General features: G+C 42.1%; 1 protein-coding gene across 4 annotated transcripts in view; it reads right to left on the minus strand.

Annotated features, from left to right (window-relative positions):
- Window positions 1–21078, minus strand: part of kctd3 (potassium channel tetramerization domain containing 3) — a 54008-nt gene that overhangs the window by 4930 nt on the left and 28000 nt on the right. For all 4 annotated transcript variants that reach the window (XM_060933492.1, XM_060933490.1, XM_060933491.1 and 1 more), the window contains 7 exons: window positions 17239–17332; window positions 16963–17153; window positions 16714–16829; window positions 9373–9460; window positions 9032–9148; window positions 2512–2682; window positions 6–161 (listed from right to left, as the gene is read on the minus strand). In XM_060933492.1, coding sequence (XP_060789475.1) covers window positions 6–161; window positions 2512–2682; window positions 9032–9148; window positions 9373–9460; window positions 16714–16829; window positions 16963–17153; window positions 17239–17332 — 933 coding nt within the window. The remainder of the gene's footprint in view (window positions 1–5; window positions 162–2511; window positions 2683–9031; window positions 9149–9372; window positions 9461–16713; window positions 16830–16962; window positions 17154–17238; window positions 17333–21078) is intronic.

Here is a 21078-nt window from a genome sequence, read left to right on the forward strand (position 1 = left end):
CTCACCTATGTCGTTGCCGGAGGAGTAGCTGCTGTGGCTCTCGGTCTCCTCCAGCGAGATGATCTTGAAGGAAGCCAGTGGTGTGGATCCAGGCTGAGTGGAGATCATGCCTCTAAAGCGAGTCACTGTCCATGTCCTGACATGGTTATTGTCGGCACACACTGCAACACACAAAATCATACAGCCGTTTCTTCCCCCCCCTGTTCATAATCTTCCGGTTTCCTTCATTCAGGAAACGACTTTTTATTAAAGCAATTTATTAAAGTGTCAACTAGAGAAAGATATTTTCCTGTGTATAAAAAAAACAAGAGTGCTCAGAGAGCGCAATATCCCCCGCTGGCAACTATGCCATAACTCTGGTAAAATCTGACCAAACTGAATGAAATTGCAATATGTGTATTACCGACATGTAACAAAGAATCCTGCCAAGTTTCGTAAAATCCCTCCAAAAATTGTAAGAGGAGTTGATTTCAGAAAGCAAGCACACCTTGACGAAATTGCCAAAGTTTGTTAATTATCAAGGGCATAACTCTGGTAAAATTTGCCCAAATTAAACGAAATTTCAATATGCGTATACCTGTCACATAACAAAGCCTTTTGCCAGGTTTGGTGAAATTCCTTCACAAACTGTGAGAGGAGTTGATTTCAGAAGAACGTACACCCTCATGAAATTGTCAAAGTACAAGTTATTTAATCAAGGGTCAAAACTCTGGGAAATTTTTCACAAATCAAATTAAATCGCGATATGCATATTACCGTCATATAACAAGGCCTTTCGCCAAGCTTCGAGAAATTCGTCCTTAGATCGTGAGAGGAGTTGATTTCAGAAGGCGAGCACACCTTCATGAAATAGTGAAAGTACAAGGTCGTTAACCAAGGGCCACAACTCTGGTAAAATGCGACCAAATTGAACAAAATTACAATATGCGTACTACCGACATATATCAAAGCGTTTTGCCAAGTTTGGTGAAATTTGTTCAAAAATTGTGAGAGGAGTTGATTTCAGAAGGAAAACACACTCTCATGAAATTGTCAAAGTATAATTTTTAGGGCTGTAACGATACACCCAACTCACGATTCGATTCGTATCGCGATTTTTGACCCGCGATTCGATACGCCCACGATTTTTTTTAAAATGTTTTTTTAAAGTAGTAAACTTGACTTATTAACATTTACTTACTTACATTAACTATTTAATAACAAATAATTCAGACCACTGCAGAGAATGAGTAATATGTATGCAAAAATGAACAAATGTATATCCAAATTTGTTTTATTTCTCAAAATAATACTGTTGAGCCGGAAGCTCTGTTTTTTTCGGTTCTGAAAAAGTCATTTTTCCAAATCGTGTAAATCCGTTAAGATTTTTTTTTTGGGGGGGTGGCTCTCTCACTGTCTCACTCTCATAGGGCCAATGATTTTCTGTGATCGCGGAAAACAGATGGAAATTACGGAATTTTTATGGTGAAACATTGCTCGCGTGTCAAAATGTAACTGCCGCAGAAGGCTTCCGCCCAAGCAGACATGCCTTCAGTGTTGCCAGATATTGCTAACGTTTTCCACCCCAAAATATGTTCAAAACCAGCCAAAAAGCACCTAAACCTGCCCAATCTGGCAACACTGCATGCCTTTCCGGTCAAGTGATTGTGATTGGCTTGTGGCACACCTAGCCAGCCAATGAGCTGCTTGTTTACAGATTCGCTCCCCGCGTCGCAACCAGAATGGCGACCGCTTAAAAGAAATGAATGCTCTGCCAGTGGCGAGTGTGGACGTTGCGTGACTTGCAGAAGATTGTCGCAGGTCGGCGAAAAAACAACTTACTAATAGATATTTAAAAAAAAAGTAATTTAAGTAAGTTTAAAATGTAATTCAAATAAAAAGTAAAGTATTCATAAATTGAAGTTTGGAAACGCCTCTGTTTTTGGGCTGAGGAGAAGTTTGAAAGGGTGTACCGCGATTCTGCCTTCTTGTATCGCGATACGGATCGTGGCTCTGTGTATCGCGATTTCGATTTCGATACGCATATCGTTACAGCCCTAATAATTTTGTTAATCAAGGGCTGGGACTCTGGATAAATGTGACCAAATTGAACGAAATTGCAATCTGCGTATTACCGACATACAGTATAACAAAGAATTCTGCCAAGTTTCGTGAAATTCCTCCAAAAATTGTGAGAGGAGTCGATTTCAGAAGGAAAACACACTCTCATGAAATTGTCAAAGTATAATTTTGTTAATCAAGGGCTGGGACTCTGGATAAATGTGACCAAATTGAACGAAATTGCAATCTGCGTATTACCGACATACAGTATAACAAAGAATTCTGCCAAGTTTCGTGAAATTCCTCCAAAAATTGTGAGAGAAGTTGATTTCAGAAGGTGAGCACCCTTCCCGGGACAGACATCGCCACGACATACAGTAATCCCCCTTCAGGCCTTTCAGCCAGCGGGGGATAAAAATCAGTCTTTAGGATAATTCACTTGTACACAACTGCTCGGCAGAGCGATGTTACCTGACACAAGATGTTTCTCAGACAGCATGATCTTCGTGACGGGGCTGCGGTGGACTGTGAACGTCTGGAACAGCTGAGGTCCGGATCCAACCGTCTCTGGATGCTGCACTATCACACGCACTGCGCCTGAACTCGTCCCATACGCAATCTCGATCCAGTTTCCACTCACACCTGCAAAAAAAAAAAACAAAAACACCTCAGAACTAACCTTCAGTTGCTCTATTTCAATATTCAACGCATAAGATTTAACTCGAACAAGTTAAAATCACAAGAATAGATTCGGTGACTAAGCAAAATTCAGTGTCCTCCAGCTACTTGCCCGAGAACTTTATTATACCGTAAAGGAACCGTCATCGAACCGAGTGGCTCAATGAGCGAGCGACTCAGCAAAGGATCATAGACATGTATGAACAGGACTCTAACGGTGAAAATACATGCAGGTGGAGCAACGCGCTCTCTTCGCTCTGTGTGGGCGTGGCGTGGCACGTGGAGATGGTGTAATGGCCCTTTTCCACTACCCTTTTTCAGCTCACTTCAGCTCGCTTCAGCTCACTTCAGCCCGACACGGCTCGCGTTTCGACTACCAAAAACCAGCACGACTCAGCTCGCTTCAGCCCTGCTTAGCCCCTAAAACTCGCACCGTTTTGGAGTGGGGCTGAAGCGAGCCAAACCGTGCCGAGTGAGGCTGGGGGCGTGAGCAGACACTCCCCTGTGCACTGATTGGTGAGGGGGAGTGTCCTCACATGCCCCCACATGCCCCGCGAGCGCGCTGGGATCTGTAAACACCGTAAACCCGGAAGGAGAAGAATTACGAATTACGAGAATTTCTGAAGCCTTATGCGCCTCGCCTCATCTATACGCTCTTGCCAGTATCTGTTGGCGTTGCCGGTGACAACAAGCCACAGCACCAAGACCAGCAACACTAACGACACCATGTCCTCCATGTTTATTGTTTACTATTCGGGTTGTGAGACTACCGCTTAAAAGATCACTGATGTCACTGTTTGCGCTGCTTAACGACATCACCTGACGTCCACCCACTTTCGCTAACTCCACCCAATGTGTCCACCCACTTCCAGCCAGCATGGTTCAGCGCGGTTGTAGTCGAAATGCAACTCCAACAGCCCCGCTCAGCCCGACTCAGCACGGCACGGCTCCGCCCAACTCAGCCGCGTTTGTAGTGGAAAAGCGGCATTACAGACTGAACTAGCAAGCTATTAACCAGGAAATTTTGAAATTACGGGGTTATGAAATATCACTGTACGTTAATACAAGATGTTCTAGACGGAAAAAAAATTAAGCAGACTTTAGCTTAAAAAACATGCTAAAGTTGTAACATCCCTCCGTTGGGCCATTTCCCCGGGTGCGGCCGTACTGGTTTAGCCAGATACATGGCTGTATCAGGAGACGAAAACGAGGGCGGCGCTGCGTGACGCACGTCTTCTTCATTCCGTCCTGGATCCACCACTGCGTGCAGCCAAAGCTGTTATCACTGTCCATTTTTTTCAAGCATTATTTTGTCCGTGTATTACATTTTCAGACGTATAATTCGAGTGGTTTGTGAAGGAGTAGTGTCTTCGTCTAGATCTTCTCATGGGTAAATGCACCAGGACTGTCATGGCATCATGGCTATCCTTTGAAGGAACCAAGACGTTTGGCCAAGCTTCATCAAATAAAATGAGAAAAGAAAAAAAAAAAAAAAAACTTTACTCCTGGAAAAAACCGGAAATTGTGTAGTGAGCACTTTATAGAAGATTGTTTTGTGGACGACTTGTATTGGAGAAAAAAAAAAATCACTGAGAAGAAGCGAGACACGAGGCAGAGACGACGACTGAAGCCAGACATGATCCCGACTTTGTTTTCTAATACTGCACTGCCGTAATTTTTGTGCAGAAATGCAAACAAATTGACTGAGAAGTCATGCTAGATCATAATATTATACTACAGTCTAGTATAGCATGCACTCGTGGAAAATGACATCACGCACGATGGAGTTATAGCGGCCTCCCTGACAAAAAAAATAGTCCTGTCTGTTTTCCATCACTTTAATGGCTCTATCATTAAAGCCAGACGGCCTTTCGATTTCATAAAATCGGTGAAATTTAGTTCCCTCTGAAATTTGGTCATTGTGATATATGTTTATTTCTGTAATATCTAAAAGTATCAGGCCAATCTGGGGCTGGGAAGTTATTTCATTTGAGGGGATTCCCAAGCGAATAACATGCATGAAATCGCTCGCCTTGCGCAGTCAAGCAGACACAGGAAGTCCGTGTGCGCATGCGCAGGTTTACCACCTTCTTTTGGGTTTTACGGCAGCTGGTATCCACAGTGTTGCATTACCGCCATCTACAGGTTTACCTTGAGCGTGCACTGACCGTTCCATCATTTTGTCGCTAAACGAACAGCTGATCACACCAAGGTGCTCGCCAGGCGCCAATATTTATTAGTTTGGTCCTGCGTTTCCTTTCCTTCATATGTGACCCCTCACCGAATCCAGGGACACATGTCGGCCGAAACAAATCCGAGATAATCGCAAAAGAAGCCTTTTTTTTCGAAATTTGTGATTTTTGGTTTTTTTCATCATGTGCAAGTTGAGATCTTGAAGAATGCAATCAGTATTTCAGATAATAGATTGTTTTGTTGGAAAAGCATACATTTTTTGTTGCAAATTGTCTCGTTTTTGTCAGGACTGTAGCCTGCTGGGGGGTGTGGGTAAATTACCATATGGGCCATTCACATGATGATTTAAGTCTTTTGTTGTTTTTTTTTCGCGAATCAGCTGTATGATACGGGCTGAGCGCATGGCTACTTAGCTGCATACAGGCATGTAATTTCACTATGGAATGAGGAAGTTAAACAGAGCGCAGAGGAGCTGAAACACCGCGAAGCAAACAGACACACGGTATTTACATCAGAGATAACCATTTCTAGCAAAAAAAAACGCAACCTCGTTTTCCAGATTGAATGGAATACTTGAATGATCGGATGATACACGGACCGTTCTAGGATTACATTCCATCGGAGGCATTGGTGTGTGCAAGGCGCCGTTTCTCTTTCTGATGGGGTGAGTTTATTAATCTAAGGCTGTGTGGTTATTTTTGCATGTAACGGAGAGTGTTGTGGTTTGGTTAAGCCTAGGTCACAACCGGACGTACGATTTTTTGGCCGCGTGATTTTTGGCGTTTCCCAAATCGCTGCGTTTTTTTTTTGTTGTTGTTCATGGAGAAAGACGCGCGTTGGCCGTAAGTTTGTCTTGCAACCTGAAAAAACGTAAGCGCCCGTAGAGTTTGTTTGACATGACAAAGAACCTCTGCGGCCGGTCTGCGGCTCGAAAATCAGCACGCCACACGCACGCTCTCATGCGTTTCATGCGTTTTTTGCGTGTAGACCGGCCGTAGGAGCACGGTACGGCCGGTTGTGACCAAGGCTTTACATGAAACTAGCGTTGTGTTAGTTGTGTCATCATTGTGCTATCTTTCTTTCTTACAGTGTAATTTTTCAACCACAAAACGTTAAAGTATAATTTAGGACTTATTTTTGTACTTCATAATTGTGTTGGGCATACTTTGCATGGAAGGAAAATTGACGTGGTGATCTTTGTTTACATGAAAGTGGCATCGTGCTAGCTAGTAGGGGGTAGGGCTTTCCTTAATGTCATGCAAATGAGCACCATTATGTGCCCGCCCTACACCCAGAGTAGCTGAGATGGAAAACTTTGAGGGCGATTTTCTCCCTTTTCTGTTTTAAGAAGTATACACTTTCAAAAGGCCACACATTCTTCAAATATTGTCAGATCTCCACATGGAAGGCATCATTGGAAAGCTTAGAAACTGTACTTTCTGAATCTGTCAATAACTCAAAATGCCCCCGGGCAGACATGTGTCCCTGGATTCTGTTTTCTGACACATATATAACATAACATCTTTTCTTCTCGCTTTCCGTTACTGTAGTCGGGCTTTCACGTTTCATTCGCGTCCTTCATTTTCCTCTCCTGTTTCAAATTGTATCCCACAATGCCTTGCGTGAACAGGGAAATGCCACCACGTAATGATGCATGACGTACTATCTTGAATTGGGTCATGGTGAAGCAGGAAAAAAAATAGTGGAGAATTTAGGGCCACATGGCCTTAAATTCATTGATCGTTCTATTTAAAAAAAATTTTTAAAAACTAATAAAATTAGAAGTCTGTGATTCGAATTCAGTAGCTTTCGGTCCACTAAACAAAAATAATTAGGTGTCAGGGAAAATTCTTTTCATGACCTAGACTTGAAAAATCTGAAAGGCAGTCTAGCTTTAAGAACAAATTCAAAATGCAGCTTTTTTTTTTTATATAAAGGACAGACATAAAGACCGACTTTTAGCTCAATTTGTTTATATTTCCTTTAAAGTCAGCTCAGGGTTAAACATCTAGGCCCTCCGAGTTGTTACGCTGCTTTTAAGCAAATTAAATGACCAAACAACGCCACAAGTTGCAAGTTTCAAACTGTCAAAGATGTCAATCTGATTGGCTGCTGGGAGCAAAACTCGCTGCTCACTTGCATAAAATTAAATCCGCTCGCTTCAGCCAATTCACTCGTCTACATTAGTCACCTGCTTTCAACAGAAAATGAACAGAACACAGAACTTCGCTTGATTGTGTTTTCAGCGTGCCCTGACTCCCCAACACAGAAGCAGCGCTGTGCAGTATTACAACCCTGATTCCAAAAAAGTTGGGACAAAGTACAAATTGTAAATAAAAACAGAATGCAATGATGTGGAAGTTTCAAAATTCCATATTTTATTCAGAACTGAACATAGATGACATATCAAATGTTTAAACTGAGAAAATGTATCATTTAAAGAGAAAAATTAGGTGATTTTAAATTTCATGACAACAACACATCTCAAATAAAGTTGGGACAAGGCCATGTTTACCACTGTGAGACATCCCCTTTTCTCTTTACAACAGTCTGTAAACGTCTGGGGACTGAGGAGACAAGTTGCTCAAGTTTAGGGATAGGAATGTTAACCCATTCTTGTCTAATGTAGGATTCTAGTTGCTCAACTGTCTCAGGTCTTTTTTGTCGTATCTTCCGTTTTATGATGCGCCAAATGTTTTCTATGGGTGAAAGATCTGGACTGCAGGCTGGCCAGTTCAGTACCCGGACCCTTCTTCTACGCAGCCATGATGCTGTAATTGATGCAGTATGTGGTTTGGCATTGTCATGTTGGAAAATGCAAGGTCTTCCCTGAAAGAGACGTCGTCTGGATGGGAGCATATGTCGCTCTAGAACCTGGATATACCTTTCAGCATTGATGGTGTCTTTCCAGATGTGTAAGCTGCCCATGCCACACGCACTAATGCAACCCCATACCATCAGAGATGCAGGCTTCTGAACTGAGCGCTGATAACAACTTGGGTCGTCCTTCTCTTTAGTCCGAATGACACGGCGTCCCTGATTTCCATAAAGAACTTCAAATTTTGATTCGTCTGACCATAGAACAGTTTTCCACTTTGCCACAGTCCATTTTAAATGAGCCTTGGCCCAGAGAAGACGTCTGCGTTTCTGGATCATGTTTAGATCTGGTATCTTCTTTGAACTACAGAGTTTTAGCTGGCAACGGTGGATGGCACGGTGAATTGTGTTCAGAGATAATGTTCTCTGGAAATATTCCTGAGCCCATTTTGCGATTTCCAATACAGAAGCATGCCTGTATGTGATGCAGTGCCGTCTAAGGGCCCGAAGATCACGGGCACCCAGTATGGTTTTCCGGCCTTGACCCTTACGCACAGAGATTCTTCCAGATTCTCTGAATCTTTTGATGATATTATGCACTGTAGATGATGATATGTTCAAACTCTTTGCAATTTTACACTGTCGAACTCCTTTCTGATATTGCTCCACTATTTGTTGGTGCAGAATTAGGGGGATTGGTGATCCTCTTCCCATCTTTACTTCTGAGAGCCGCTGCCACTCCAAGATGTTCTTTTTATACCCAGTCATGTTAATGATCTATTGCCAATTGACCTAATGAGTTGCAATTTGTTCCTCCAGCTGTTCCTTTTTTGTACCTTTAACTTTTCCAGCCTCTTATTGACCCTATCCCAACTTTTTTGAGATGTGCTGCTGTCATGAAATTTCAAATGAGCCAATATTTGGCATGAAATTTCAAAATGTCTCACTTTCGACATTTGATATGTTGTCTATGTTCTATTGTGAATACAATATCAGTTTTTGAGATTTGTAAATTATTGCATTCCGTTTTTATGTACAATTTGTACCTTGTCCCAACTTTTTTGGAATCGGGGTTGTAATTAATCAATCAATTAATGTGAATCTTTAGTGTACAGACTCTTTCGATGAACAGACTTCAGATTGGGGGGGGGGAATCTACAATTTTGAACACCTTGTCAAAAAGACGTTTTAATGCTTTTCAAGCGCCTTAATTTTTGCCATATTGATTTATTGCCTTTTAACACTAAACACCCCGTGGACACCCTGCGACGTGTTTATTCTCAGGTGAATGCAGGTCACCTACTGGTTTTAGGTGTCAAGTAGACACTGAGGGCTGTGATGGCATCATTCGAGGGATCATGGTAGAGCTCCGTCACCAGGAGATCATTGTCCTTCATTCTCAGTGGGAACTTCTGCATGTCTGAACAAATTCAAAAGGTTTCAATCACTACAGTTTCCAGCGTAGGGCTTTTGTTTTTGTTTTAAATCAACATTATGTCACCAGTATACAGGGTGCGCATTTACAAGACAATGTTGTTGGGGGGGGGGAACAGCTATACATTTCATATATACCATCACATCTGTGTCAATGAGTGCAGATGTTCATCAGCACTCGGCTCACCTGTCAATGGCTTGGTTACTTACCAATGTAGTAAATGGAGCCGTTATTACATCCCAGAAGGAGAAAGGATCCAGCAGTGTCACAGCTGGTGATGGGCACAACATCCTGCACCTACACGACAAACACGGCGCCTTATCTCGAGACGTTCACAATAAAATATAATTCAAAGCCGTCATACGTTTCAGTAATCCGGACTTACTGCACTCTGGCCGTTTTATCCGTTTTCACGTTTAATAGCGCAAAAGATAATTAAAAAATAAATTACACACCAGTAGACAGACAGTTATCTCAAAGGTGAATGGTTTTAACATTTAGTTTTTCTAATTAGCAAAAATTCTCACACTTCTGGGCACTTTTCTGGCTACAACCTTCAGGATCTAGAAGGTTCTAATCCGATCCCTTTCCAAGCACACACACTTCTGAGCACTGATTTAGTTTGTGGTGAGTAAACGAGAGTGGTCTGTGTTTGTTGAGGAGCTGTGGAAGAAGGTGAGCTTGGTCATCTAACATGTCAATCAAGCTGCCTCTTTCAATCAAAGTTCTTGGCCAGGTTCATTCATCAGAGTGCGATTAGGATTCAGAGGTCTCAAAAGTAGTATGGAATCAATTTTGTGCCAAAACGTTCATACAATACTTTTGAAATGTCAAACAAAAACGACAAATCAAAATAAAAAAAAGTCAATTTTTTTAGACTGGCAAACAAATTATACGTGTAATCGTGCAAAATATCAGTCTATTACTCTTCAGAAACCTTTTATTTTTGTTCCGCGTCTTTCTCAGTTTTGTTTGACGTAATTTATTTTGGTTGCGATTCCAGCTTTCTCGTTTGCGCTCCCTGACTTTTTGCTTGCAGTTTTGGCACAAACTTCACGTGTGGGTGGGCTGTCCAGGAATGCATTCCCATTGGGTAACTTGTGTTTGACTGACAGCAACGCTCAGCGATTCCCCCGGAGGCTGTTGCAGCCATTCCCTCCTCGGATTTTGGCGGACTGTTTGACGAGTGACCGATCCATTGATGGTAAACAAGGATCGAGTGGACTTCAGTGGCGACTATGATATTGAATTAATTCAACAAAGTGTAAGTACGGGACAAATGTGTTGTATGTGTTGCAGTAGTGCACATTATGCAGGCGTGTTTAACGTTAGCAAGACAGCTATTATATTGGGTAGTAGAGCTAAGTCTAACATTTGACTTGCCACGAAACACCTGCATAATGTGTACTACTGCAACACATACAACACATTTGTCCCGTACTTACACTTTGTTGAATTAATTCAATATCATAGTCGCCACTGAAGTCCACTCGATCCTTGTTTACCGTCAATGTCACTCGTCAAACAGTCCGCCAAAATCCGAGTAGGAAATGGCCGCAACAGCCTCCGGGGGAATCGCTGAGCGTAGCTGTCAGTCAAACACAAGTTATCCAATGGGAACACATTCCTGGACAGCCCACCCACATGTGAAGTTTGTGCCAGAACTGCAAGCAAAAAGTCAGGGAGCGCAAACGAGAAAGCTGGAATCGCAACCAAAATAAATTACGTCAAACAAAACTGAGAAAGACGCGGAACAAAAATAAAAGGTTTCTGAAGAGTAATAGACTGATATTTTGCACGATTACACAAATAATTTGTTTGCCAGTCTAAAAAAATTGACTTTTTTTTGTGTGTGTATTTTGATTTGTCGTTTTTGTTTGATATTTCAAAAGTATTGTATGAACATTTTGGCACAAAATTGATTCCATAAAGTAGCCGGTCGGTGGCAGTAGTAGGATTTGCCCCCGTCTATTTTTCACTGAGTAACGAAAAATATTTTTGTTTACGTATCTGTATAAACCGGAGCAGTGTGCGATGTGAAACTAAGTTTTACTCATCTAAAAAATGCCCAGATATTAACACGTCCGTAGGAAATAGAGGCAGCTGTTATGCTACCGTGTGCTGTAACTAAGATGTAATCTGATTGGCTGACAAGGTGTTGACAATGTTTCGTGTACGGTGATTAAGCCGCGGTACCACAAGGCTAGAAATGGCGACTAAGAAGCGGAGCTGCACGTTAGATGCCTGGTTTTCAAAAAGGCCTCAAACCACAGGTAAGTCTGTAATTTCAGCCATCACTATGATTACCGAGTGTGTGTACGGGTCCATGGATAAATGCTGGTCGGGTAAATATTAAATTATAAATATTGATCGCGATCCCATTATTGCATACGGCCTGTTTTGGGTCAAACCCACCCACTCGGCATGCTTGGCGCATTGACATTTTGACTTGCGACGGAATGCAATGTACAGTGGTGCTTGAAAGTTTGTGAACCCTTTAGAATTTTCTATATTTATGCAGAAACATGACCTAAAACATAATCAGATTTTCACACAAGTCCTAAAAGTAAATAAAGAGAACCCAGTTAAACAAATGAGACAAAAATATTATACTTGGTCATTTATTTATTGAGGAAAATGACCCAATATTACATATCTGTGAGTGGCAAAAGTATGTGAACCTCTAGGATTAGCAGTTAATTTGAAGGTGAAATTAGAGTCAGGTGTTTTCAATCAATGGGATGACAATCAGGTGTGAGTGGGCACCCTGTTTTATTTAAAGAACAGGGATCTATCAAAGTCTGAGCTTCACAACACGTTTGTGGAAGTGTATCATGGCACGAACAAAGGAGATTTCTGAGGACCTCAGAAAAAGTGTTGTTGATGCTCATCAGGCTGGAAAAGGTTACAAAACCATCTCTAAAGAGTTTGGACTCCACCAATTCACAGTCAGACAGATTGTGTACAAATGGAGGAAATTCAAGACCATTGTTACCCTCCCCAGGAGTGGTCGACCAACAAAGACCACTCCAAGAGCAAGGCGTGTAATAGTCGGCGAGGTCACAAAGGACCCCAGGGTAACTTCTAAGCAACTGATGGCCTCTCTCACATTGGCTAATGTTCATGAGTCCACCATTAGGAGAACACTGGACAACAATGGTGTGCATGGCAGGGTTGCAAGGAGAAAGCCACTGCTCTCCAAAAAGAACACTGCTGCTCATCTGCAGTTTGCTAAAGATCACGTGGACAAGCCAGAAGGCTATTGGAAAAATGTTTTGTGGACAGATGAAACCAAAATAGAACTTTTTGGTTTAAATGAGAAGCGTTATGTTTGGAGAAAGGAAAACACTGCATTCCAGCATGAGAAGCTTATCCCATCTGTGAAACATGGTGGTGGTAGTATCATGGTTTGGGCCTGTTTTGCTGCATCTGGGCCAGGACGGCTTGCCATCACTGATGGAACAATGAATTCTGAATTATACCAGCGAATTCTAAAGAAAAATGTCAGGACATCTGTCCATGAACTGAATCTCAAGAGAAGGTGGGTCATGCAGCAAGACAACGACCCTAAGCACACACGTCGTTCTACCAAAGAATGGTTAAAGAAGAATAAAGTTAATGTTTTGGAATGGCCAAGTCAAAGTCCTGACCTTAATCCAATCGAAATGTTGTGGAAGGACCTGAAGCGAGCAGTTCATGTGAGGAAACCCACCAACATCCCAGAGTTGAAGCTGTTTTGTGTGGAGGAATGGGCTAAAATTCCTCCAAGCCGGTGTGCAGGACTGATCAACAGTTACCGCAAACGTTTAGTTGCAGTTATTGCTGCACAAGGGGGTCACACCGGATACTGAAAGCAAAGGTTCACATACTTTTGCCACTCACAGATATGTAATATTGGATCCTTTTCCTCAATAAATAAATGACCAAGTAAAATATTTTTGTCTCATTTGTTTAACTGGGTTCTCTTTATCTACTTTTAGGACTTGTGTGAAAATCTGATGATGTTTTAGGTCATATTTATGCAGAAATATAGAAAATTCTAAAGGGTTTACAAACTTTCAAGCACCACTGTATCCTTGTCGGGGAGTCACATACAGTATCAAGACTTGACATCTGTCATGCAGTTCATGTTAACGGTAATCGTTAAAATTATAAATATATACAGAGTTTATACATATTTGTTTTTGTACAGTTGCTGTTGCAAGAACTGTCACTCATTGTTAGATGAATATAGATTCACTTATTATAACATATAGCGCAGTGCTAAATGAAAATACATCAAGTGTGATGAATTAATTCATATATTTTTTCAAAATATCTGAAAAATCTTTTCAACTCTGAACCTCCTTAATATACAGGGGATATCACGTACTTTATACACACACACACACACACACACACACTTAATTTGGACCTAATTTGAATTCATCTGAAGTGAATAGACTTGTGCAAAAGGCAACAGTGAGGCTCCTTTCAAAGAAAAGAAGGATAAAGGGGAAGACAGAACACGTTAAAAAAAAAAATTTAATTAAAATGGTTTTTTTTTTAACTGAATCAAGTTCAGTACCTGATATCACTACAGACACTGTTATAGAAGCTTTAGGATTAGATCAATACTCAGACTGTTCAGAAATTGAATAAGGAATCGAAAAGAAATTTGACTATACAAAACATATTTTTGACGTTTACAAAATCAAGTTGGGCGGCACGGTGGTGTAGTGGTTAGCGCTGTCACCTCACAGCAAGAAGGTCCTGGGTTCGAGCCCCGTGGCCGGTGAGGGCCTTTCTGTGTGGAGTTTGCATGTTCTCCCCGTGTCCGCGTGGGTTTCCTCCGGGTGCTCCGGTTTCCCCCACAGTCCAAAGACATGCAGGTTAGGTTAACTGGTGACTCTAAATTGAGCGTAGGTGTGAATGTGAGTGTGAATGGTTGTCTGTGTCTATGTGTCAGCCCTGTGATGACCTGGCGACTTGTCCAGGGTGTACCCCGCCTTTCGCCCATAGTCAGCTGGGATAGGCTCCAGCTTGCCTGCGACCCTGTAGAAGGATAAAGCGGCTACAGATAATGAGATGAGATGAGACAAAATCAAGTTTTTGTAACCGTTACTTGATTTTGTAAACATCAAAAATCAGGACTCGACATTAAGGACTGCCCGATTGCCCGGAGCAAGTGAGACATGCATTCGGGCAAGTGGGAGAAGTCCCCGACATGCCCGACCGGGCAAGTTGGAATGAGCATATATTCCAAACTTGCACCACAAAAATTAGGCTTTTTGATCTTTTATTTCAGTTCCTAAAAGTGTCCCTCACTACATATCCGCCATTCTGTCTCGGCTGTTTTCTTAGGCTCGGTTTCATTTACTGCTTTGCAAGTTATTTTATACATCCCCGCTGTTGTATTATGGTACGCGTACTGTTTACAGACCCCTTGTGCATGTCGTCACGCATCACCTGAACACCGCATACAGCTGGGATCAGACAGACACCGTCTTTCATGCAAGCAAGGCTTAAATCCGTCTTCAATATGGTTAACTTTTGCGCTGTTTTTGCTTGTTCAAACAGAGAAATGGATAAAAGGCATTACCGTCTCCCCGCTATCGAGAAAAATGCTAACAAATAGAAGCAAATGCTTCAAGAACAACGGGGAAATGAGTGTTTAAAGAATACGAAGAGAGCAGCTCAGCCTGAAAACTCCAGAGAAATTCACAACTGTATTTAAAACGTATTTTACAAAAACAAAGTCGGAAGTGAGGATGGAAGAGTTTGATTAAGAATCTCGTTGGTTTTTTTTTCCTGCTCGCATTCGAGTTAGCGCCTTCATGAAAGCGTTTGATTTTCTTACAGGTGAAGCAGCTTCCTTATTCGACACAGAAAACCCAGATTGGTTTCAAACAACTCGGGCATAAAAAAAAAAAAACCCAAGGAGCGACATGCGCGATAAATCCTGAAAGAACAGAACAGATTAAGAGCAGAGAGAGCTAGAGCTTTGTTTCTGTTATCAGAGGAACCCAGTCCTGTGCAAAATATTTATACATCTTTTTTTTTTTTTATCAGCCACCTCTACGTTTAAAAAAAAAAAAAAAAACCCTGCTTCATGACAGACACTAATTCAGTTACAGGTTGCCAGGTCTGTATAAAAACACCCACAACCTACACATTAAACAATAATTTTAAACTATCCTGTCTGTCATGACGGAGCGCAGGGTTTTTTAAATTTTTTTTTAACCTAGAGGTGGATGATTATATATAAGATTCTCAAACAGTACTGTTCAAAAGTCTTGGCACCCTATTGTTTTCTTCATACAAACTTTGTTATAGACTTCTATTTTCTGATTATTGAGTAACGAGCCTACAGTCAGAGAGTTCGACACAAACACACTGAACTTTACAACAGCTGCATGCATGTGAAATGGAAATAAATCGACTAGGACAGGAAAAACTAGTTTGGATAAAATTGTTATTGTCCGGTACAAGTAACCAATAACCAGACTTAATAATAAACTTAATCAATAACCAAACTTCAACTCAATGTGTGATCTTCATTTTATGTTGCAATTCACAACTATTCTATGGTTTCCCTAAAAAAAATAATAATAATTAAAAAGAGTACTCGCAAAATAGGGGGCAGGCGGAAATTAACCCCCACTTGTCCCCCAGGGTAAGTGGGTTTAAAAGTTAATATCGAGCCCTGAAAATATAGTCCAAAGACATGCAGGTTAGGTTAACTGGTGACTCTAAATTGAGCGTAGGTGTGAATGTGAGTGTGAATGGTTGTCTGTGTCTATGTGTCAGCCCTGTGATGACCTGGCGACTTGTCCAGGGTGTACCCCGCCTTTCGCCCGTAGTCAGCTGGGATAGGCTCCAGCTTGCCTGCGACCCTGTAGAACAGGATAAAGCGGCTAGAGATAATGAGATGAGTTTTGTATTGTCAAATTTCTTTTTGATTCATTACTATATGGCAGTTCGATTAAAATGTTTAGTATTGATTACCATCACTTCAGACTCTATTTTACTGTCTCATCTCATTATCTCTAGCCACTTTATCCTGTTCTACAGGGTCGCAGGCAAGCTGGAGCCTATCCCAGTTGACTACGGGCAAGAGGCGGGGTACACCCTGGACAAGTCACCAGGTCATCACAGGGCTGACACATAGACACAGACAACCATTCACACCTACGGTCAATTTAGAGTCACCAGTTAACCTAACCTGCATGTCTTTGGACTGTGGGGGAAACCGGAGCACCCGGAGGAAACCCACGCGGACACGGGGAGAACATGCAAACTCCGCACAGAAAGGCCCTCGCCGGCCACGGGGCTCGAACCCAGACCTTCTTGCTGTGAGGCGGCAGCGCTAACCACTACACCACCATACCGCCCTGCCTTGAAACTGTCTCAGATAATCCTAGTTTTCCATTTTTTTCGCCTATGGTTCACGGTGAAGGGCTTCAGCCTTTTTAATTGTACCTTCCTATTCTCTGCCTCGTACGCTTTTATTCCATTCAACTTTGAGACCACTGATGATTATATGCTAATTTGTAAATGACGTCTCTTACTTGCCAGTGCTGCGTCACTGCGTTCCACACACCAACCTTCCCGGTGTGGCTGGTGGCAACCAGCTGACTCCCAATGAAGAAAAGAGAATCGACAGGCACGCCGAGACTGAACACACCTTCAGAGATACACAGAACCTTCTTCAGGTCAAATCAGGAAAAGCCGTTTTGTTATTCGAGTCCTTTTTGAGGTAAAAACGTGGTTTTGCGCTTTCTTCCGTTTTTGTTTAGGCCCTCGTTCCACTCTCTCACCTATCTCATTGCCACTTCCCCCATCCTGGATACTCCACAAGATGATCCTGCTCTCTGATGACACCGCAACCATCTTGTCTTTGTCGCCATGGGGACCACCGACAACCTTCGCATTTAGTGCGACACGCTCGATGGCCCAGTCCAGGTAAGGGCTGGAGAACACCTGCTGCCACCCTGAGGATTCCTTTATCCTGTGCAACAAACGGAAGGAACTGAGAAAGCAAGTCCAAATCTTTTGTGTTTGAGTACTTTTTGGATATGTTTGAAGAGCTTTACCTGTAGCAAATGACGAAATGAGCGTAGGCAGCTACTATCCAGTTATGATGACCAGCAACAATGAGCACCTTCCTGGGATCAACCGCTGACCCAGCTGAAATTTATTGAGAGACAAGGTACAATTCTAATTACATATTATACACACACTCAACAGCCACTTTCATAGGAACTTCTTGTTGATTCTAAGACTCCTGTTCTTGGCTGCAGGAGTGGAACCCAGTGTGTTCTTCGGTTCTGCTGAGATGCTTTTCTGCTCACCACGGTTGTAAAGAGTGATTATATAAGCTACTATAACCTTACTGGCAAAAAAAAAAATCTCGAACCAATCTGGCCATTTTCCTCTGACCTCTCATATTAACAAGGCGTTTGTTTCCACCCACAGAACTGTCGCTCACTCACCATGTTTTTCGCACCATTTTGTATAAACTCTAGAGACTGTTGTGTGTGAAAATCCCAGGAGATCAGCAGTTTCTGAAATACTCAAACCAGTCCATCTGGCTCAAACCAACACCCACGCCACAGTGAAAGAAAGTCACACTTTGAGATCACAATTTTTCCCATTCGGATGTTTGAATGACATGAACATTAATTAACCGAAGCTCTTGATTTGGATCTGCATGATTTGACGCATCCTGCCGCTGTCAAGGGATCAGCTGATTAGAGATACTGCATCAAACAGCAGGTGGATGTACAGTGCTGCTTGAAAGTTTGTGAACCCTTTAGAATTTTCTATAGTTCTGCATAAATATGACCCAAAACATCATCAGATTTTCACACAAGTCCTAAAACTAGATAAAGAGAAGCCAGTTAAACAAATGAGACAAAAATATTATACAACCCCGATTCCAAAAAAGTTGGGACAAAGTACAAATTGTACATAAAAACGGAATGCAATAATTTACAAATCTCAAAAACTGGTATTGTATTCACAATAGAACATAGACAACATATCAAATGTCGAAAGTGAGAAATTTTGAAATTTCATGCCAAATATTGGCTCATTTGAAATTTCATGACAGCAACACATCTCAAAAAAGTTGGGACAGGGGCAATAAGAGGCTGGAAAAGTTAAAGGTACAAAAAAGGAACAGCTGGAGGACCAAATTGCAACTCATTAGGTCAATTGGCAATAGGTCATTAACATGACTGGGTATAAAAAGAGCATCTTGGAGTGGCAGCGGCTCTCAGAAGTAAAGATGGGAAGAGGATCACCAATCCCCCTAATTCTGCACCGACAAATAGTGGAGCAATATCAGAAAGGAGTTCGACAGTGTAAAATTGCAAAGAGTTTGAACATATCATCATCTACAGTGCATAATATCATCAAAAGATTCAGAGAATCTGGAAGAATCTCTGTGCGTAAGGGTCAAGGCCGGAAAACCATACTGGGTGCCCGTGATCTTCGGGCCCTTAGACGGCACTGCATCACATACAGGCATGCTTCTGTATTGGAAATCACAAAATGGGCTCAGGAATATTCCCAGAGAACATTATCTGTGAACACAATTCACCGTGCCATCCGCCGTTGCCAGCTAAAACTCTATAGTTCAAAGAAGCCGTATCTAAACATGATCCAGAAGCGCAGACGTCTTCTCTGGGCCAAGGCTCATTTAAAATGGACTGTGGCAAAGTGGAAAACTGTTCTGTGGTCAGATGAATCAAAATTTGAAGTTCTTTATGGAAATCAGGGATGCCGTGTCATTCGGACTAAAGAGGAGAAGGACGACCCAAGTTGTTCTCAGCGCTCAGTTCAGAAGCCTGCATCTCTGATGGTATGGGGTTGCATTAGTGCATGTGGCATGGGCAGCTTACACATCTGGAAAGACACCATCAATGCTGAAAGGTATATCCAGGTTCTAGAGCAACATATGCTCCCATCCAGACGACGTCTCTTTCAGGGAAGACCTTGCATTTTCCAACATGACAATGCCAAACCACATACTGCATCAATTACAGCATCGTGGCTGCGTAGAAGAAGGGTCCGGGTACTGAACTGGCCAGCCTGCAGTCCAGATCTTTCACCCATAGAAAACATTTGGCGCATCATAAAACGGAAGATACGACAAAAAGACCTAAGACAGTTGAGCAACTAGAATCCTACATTAGACAAGAATGGGTTAACATTCCTATCCCTAAACTTGAGCAACTTGTCTCCTCAGTCCCCAGACGTTTACAGACTGTTGTAAAGAGAAAAGGGGATGTCTCACAGTGGTAAACATGGCCTTGTCCCAACTTTTTTGAGATGTGTTGTTGTCATGAAATTTAAAATCCCCTAATTTTTCTCTTTAAATGATACATTTTCTCAGTTTAAACATTTGATATGTCATCTATGTTCTATTCTGAATAAAATATGGAATTTTGAAACTTCCACATCATTGCATTCCGTTTTTATTTACAATTTGTACTTTGTCCCAACTTTTTTGGAATCGGGGTTGTACTTGGTCATTTATTTACTGAGGAAAAGGATCCAATATTGGGCGGCACGGTAGTGTAGTGGTTAGCGCTGTCGCCTCACAGCAAGAAGGTCTGGGTTCGAGCCCCGTGGCCGGTGAGGGCCTTTCTGTGTGGAGTTTGCATGTTCTCCCCGTGTCCGCGTGGGTTTCCTCCGGGTGCTCCGGTTTCTCCCACAGTCCAAAGACATGCAGGTTAGGTTAACTGGTGACTCTAAATTGACCGTGGGTGTGAATGTGAGTGTGAATGGTTGTCTGTGTCTATGTGTCAGCCCTGTGATGACCTGGCGACCTGTCCAGGGTGTACCCCGCCTTTCGCCTGTAGTCAGCTGGGATAGGCTCCAGCTTGCCTGCGACCCTGTAGAACAGGATAAAGCGGCTAGAGATAATGAGATGAGGATCCAATATTACATATCTGTGAGTGGCAAAAGTATGTGAACCTTTGCTTTCAGTATCTGGTGTGACCCCCTTGTGCAGCAATAACTGCAACTAAATGTTTCCGGTAACTGTTGATCAGTCCTGCACACCGGCTTGGAGGAATTTTAGCCCGTTCCTCCATACAGAACAGCTTCAACTCTGGGATGTTGGTGAGTTTCCTCACATGAACTGCTCGCTTCAGGTCCTTCCACAACATTTCGATTGGATTAAGGTCAGGACTTTGAATTGGCCATTCCAAAACATTTACTTTATTCTTCTTTAACCATTCTTTGGTAGAACAACTTGTGTGCTTAGTAGGGCTGGGTATCACCAGATACCTCATGATACGATACTATGGCGATATTTTGCCCACAATAACGATAATATCACGGTACAGCGATTCAGCGATAATCGATATATTGCAAGAAATTTCAACCACATCACGATATCTGTGTCACTGTCACTGAAGAAAATCAGAATTTATTGACCACTGTAAAATTACATTTCACATACATAATTACACACTCTTTCCAGACATATATTTGTCTCTATTCCACTGCTGGCAAAACCAAGAGTTGCTTCACTACAACATACAGAAAATTCCCATTTCTGTGCTAGTATTATCAACTTTTCTGTAAGCATGGACACATCAGTGCTGCTTAACAAGCAGAATCAAATTGTTTAATGAAAACTTAAAACTTGCACTGCAGACTGCACATACATTTCAGTGCTAAAACTAATATCAATTTGTTCTTTGTAAACTTGAGAACATATACCGGAGAACATTTAACTTGTGCTTAGTACTTGTGTAAAGTTTAATCCAAACCTGTACTGTGAGCACACATTTCAAAACTGCATGTTCTTCTTCAGGAAGAGCAACTGGTCAGCATGCTCAGAGGTGAGACAGCTCCTCTGAGAGCTGATTATGTCACCTGCAGTAGAAATTGAATATCTAATTGGAGTGAAACAGGTT

Source organism: Neoarius graeffei, chromosome 11 (genome assembly GCF_027579695.1).
Source record: "Neoarius graeffei isolate fNeoGra1 chromosome 11, fNeoGra1.pri, whole genome shotgun sequence".
NCBI classification, from domain to species: Eukaryota; Metazoa; Chordata; class Actinopteri; order Siluriformes; family Ariidae; genus Neoarius; species Neoarius graeffei.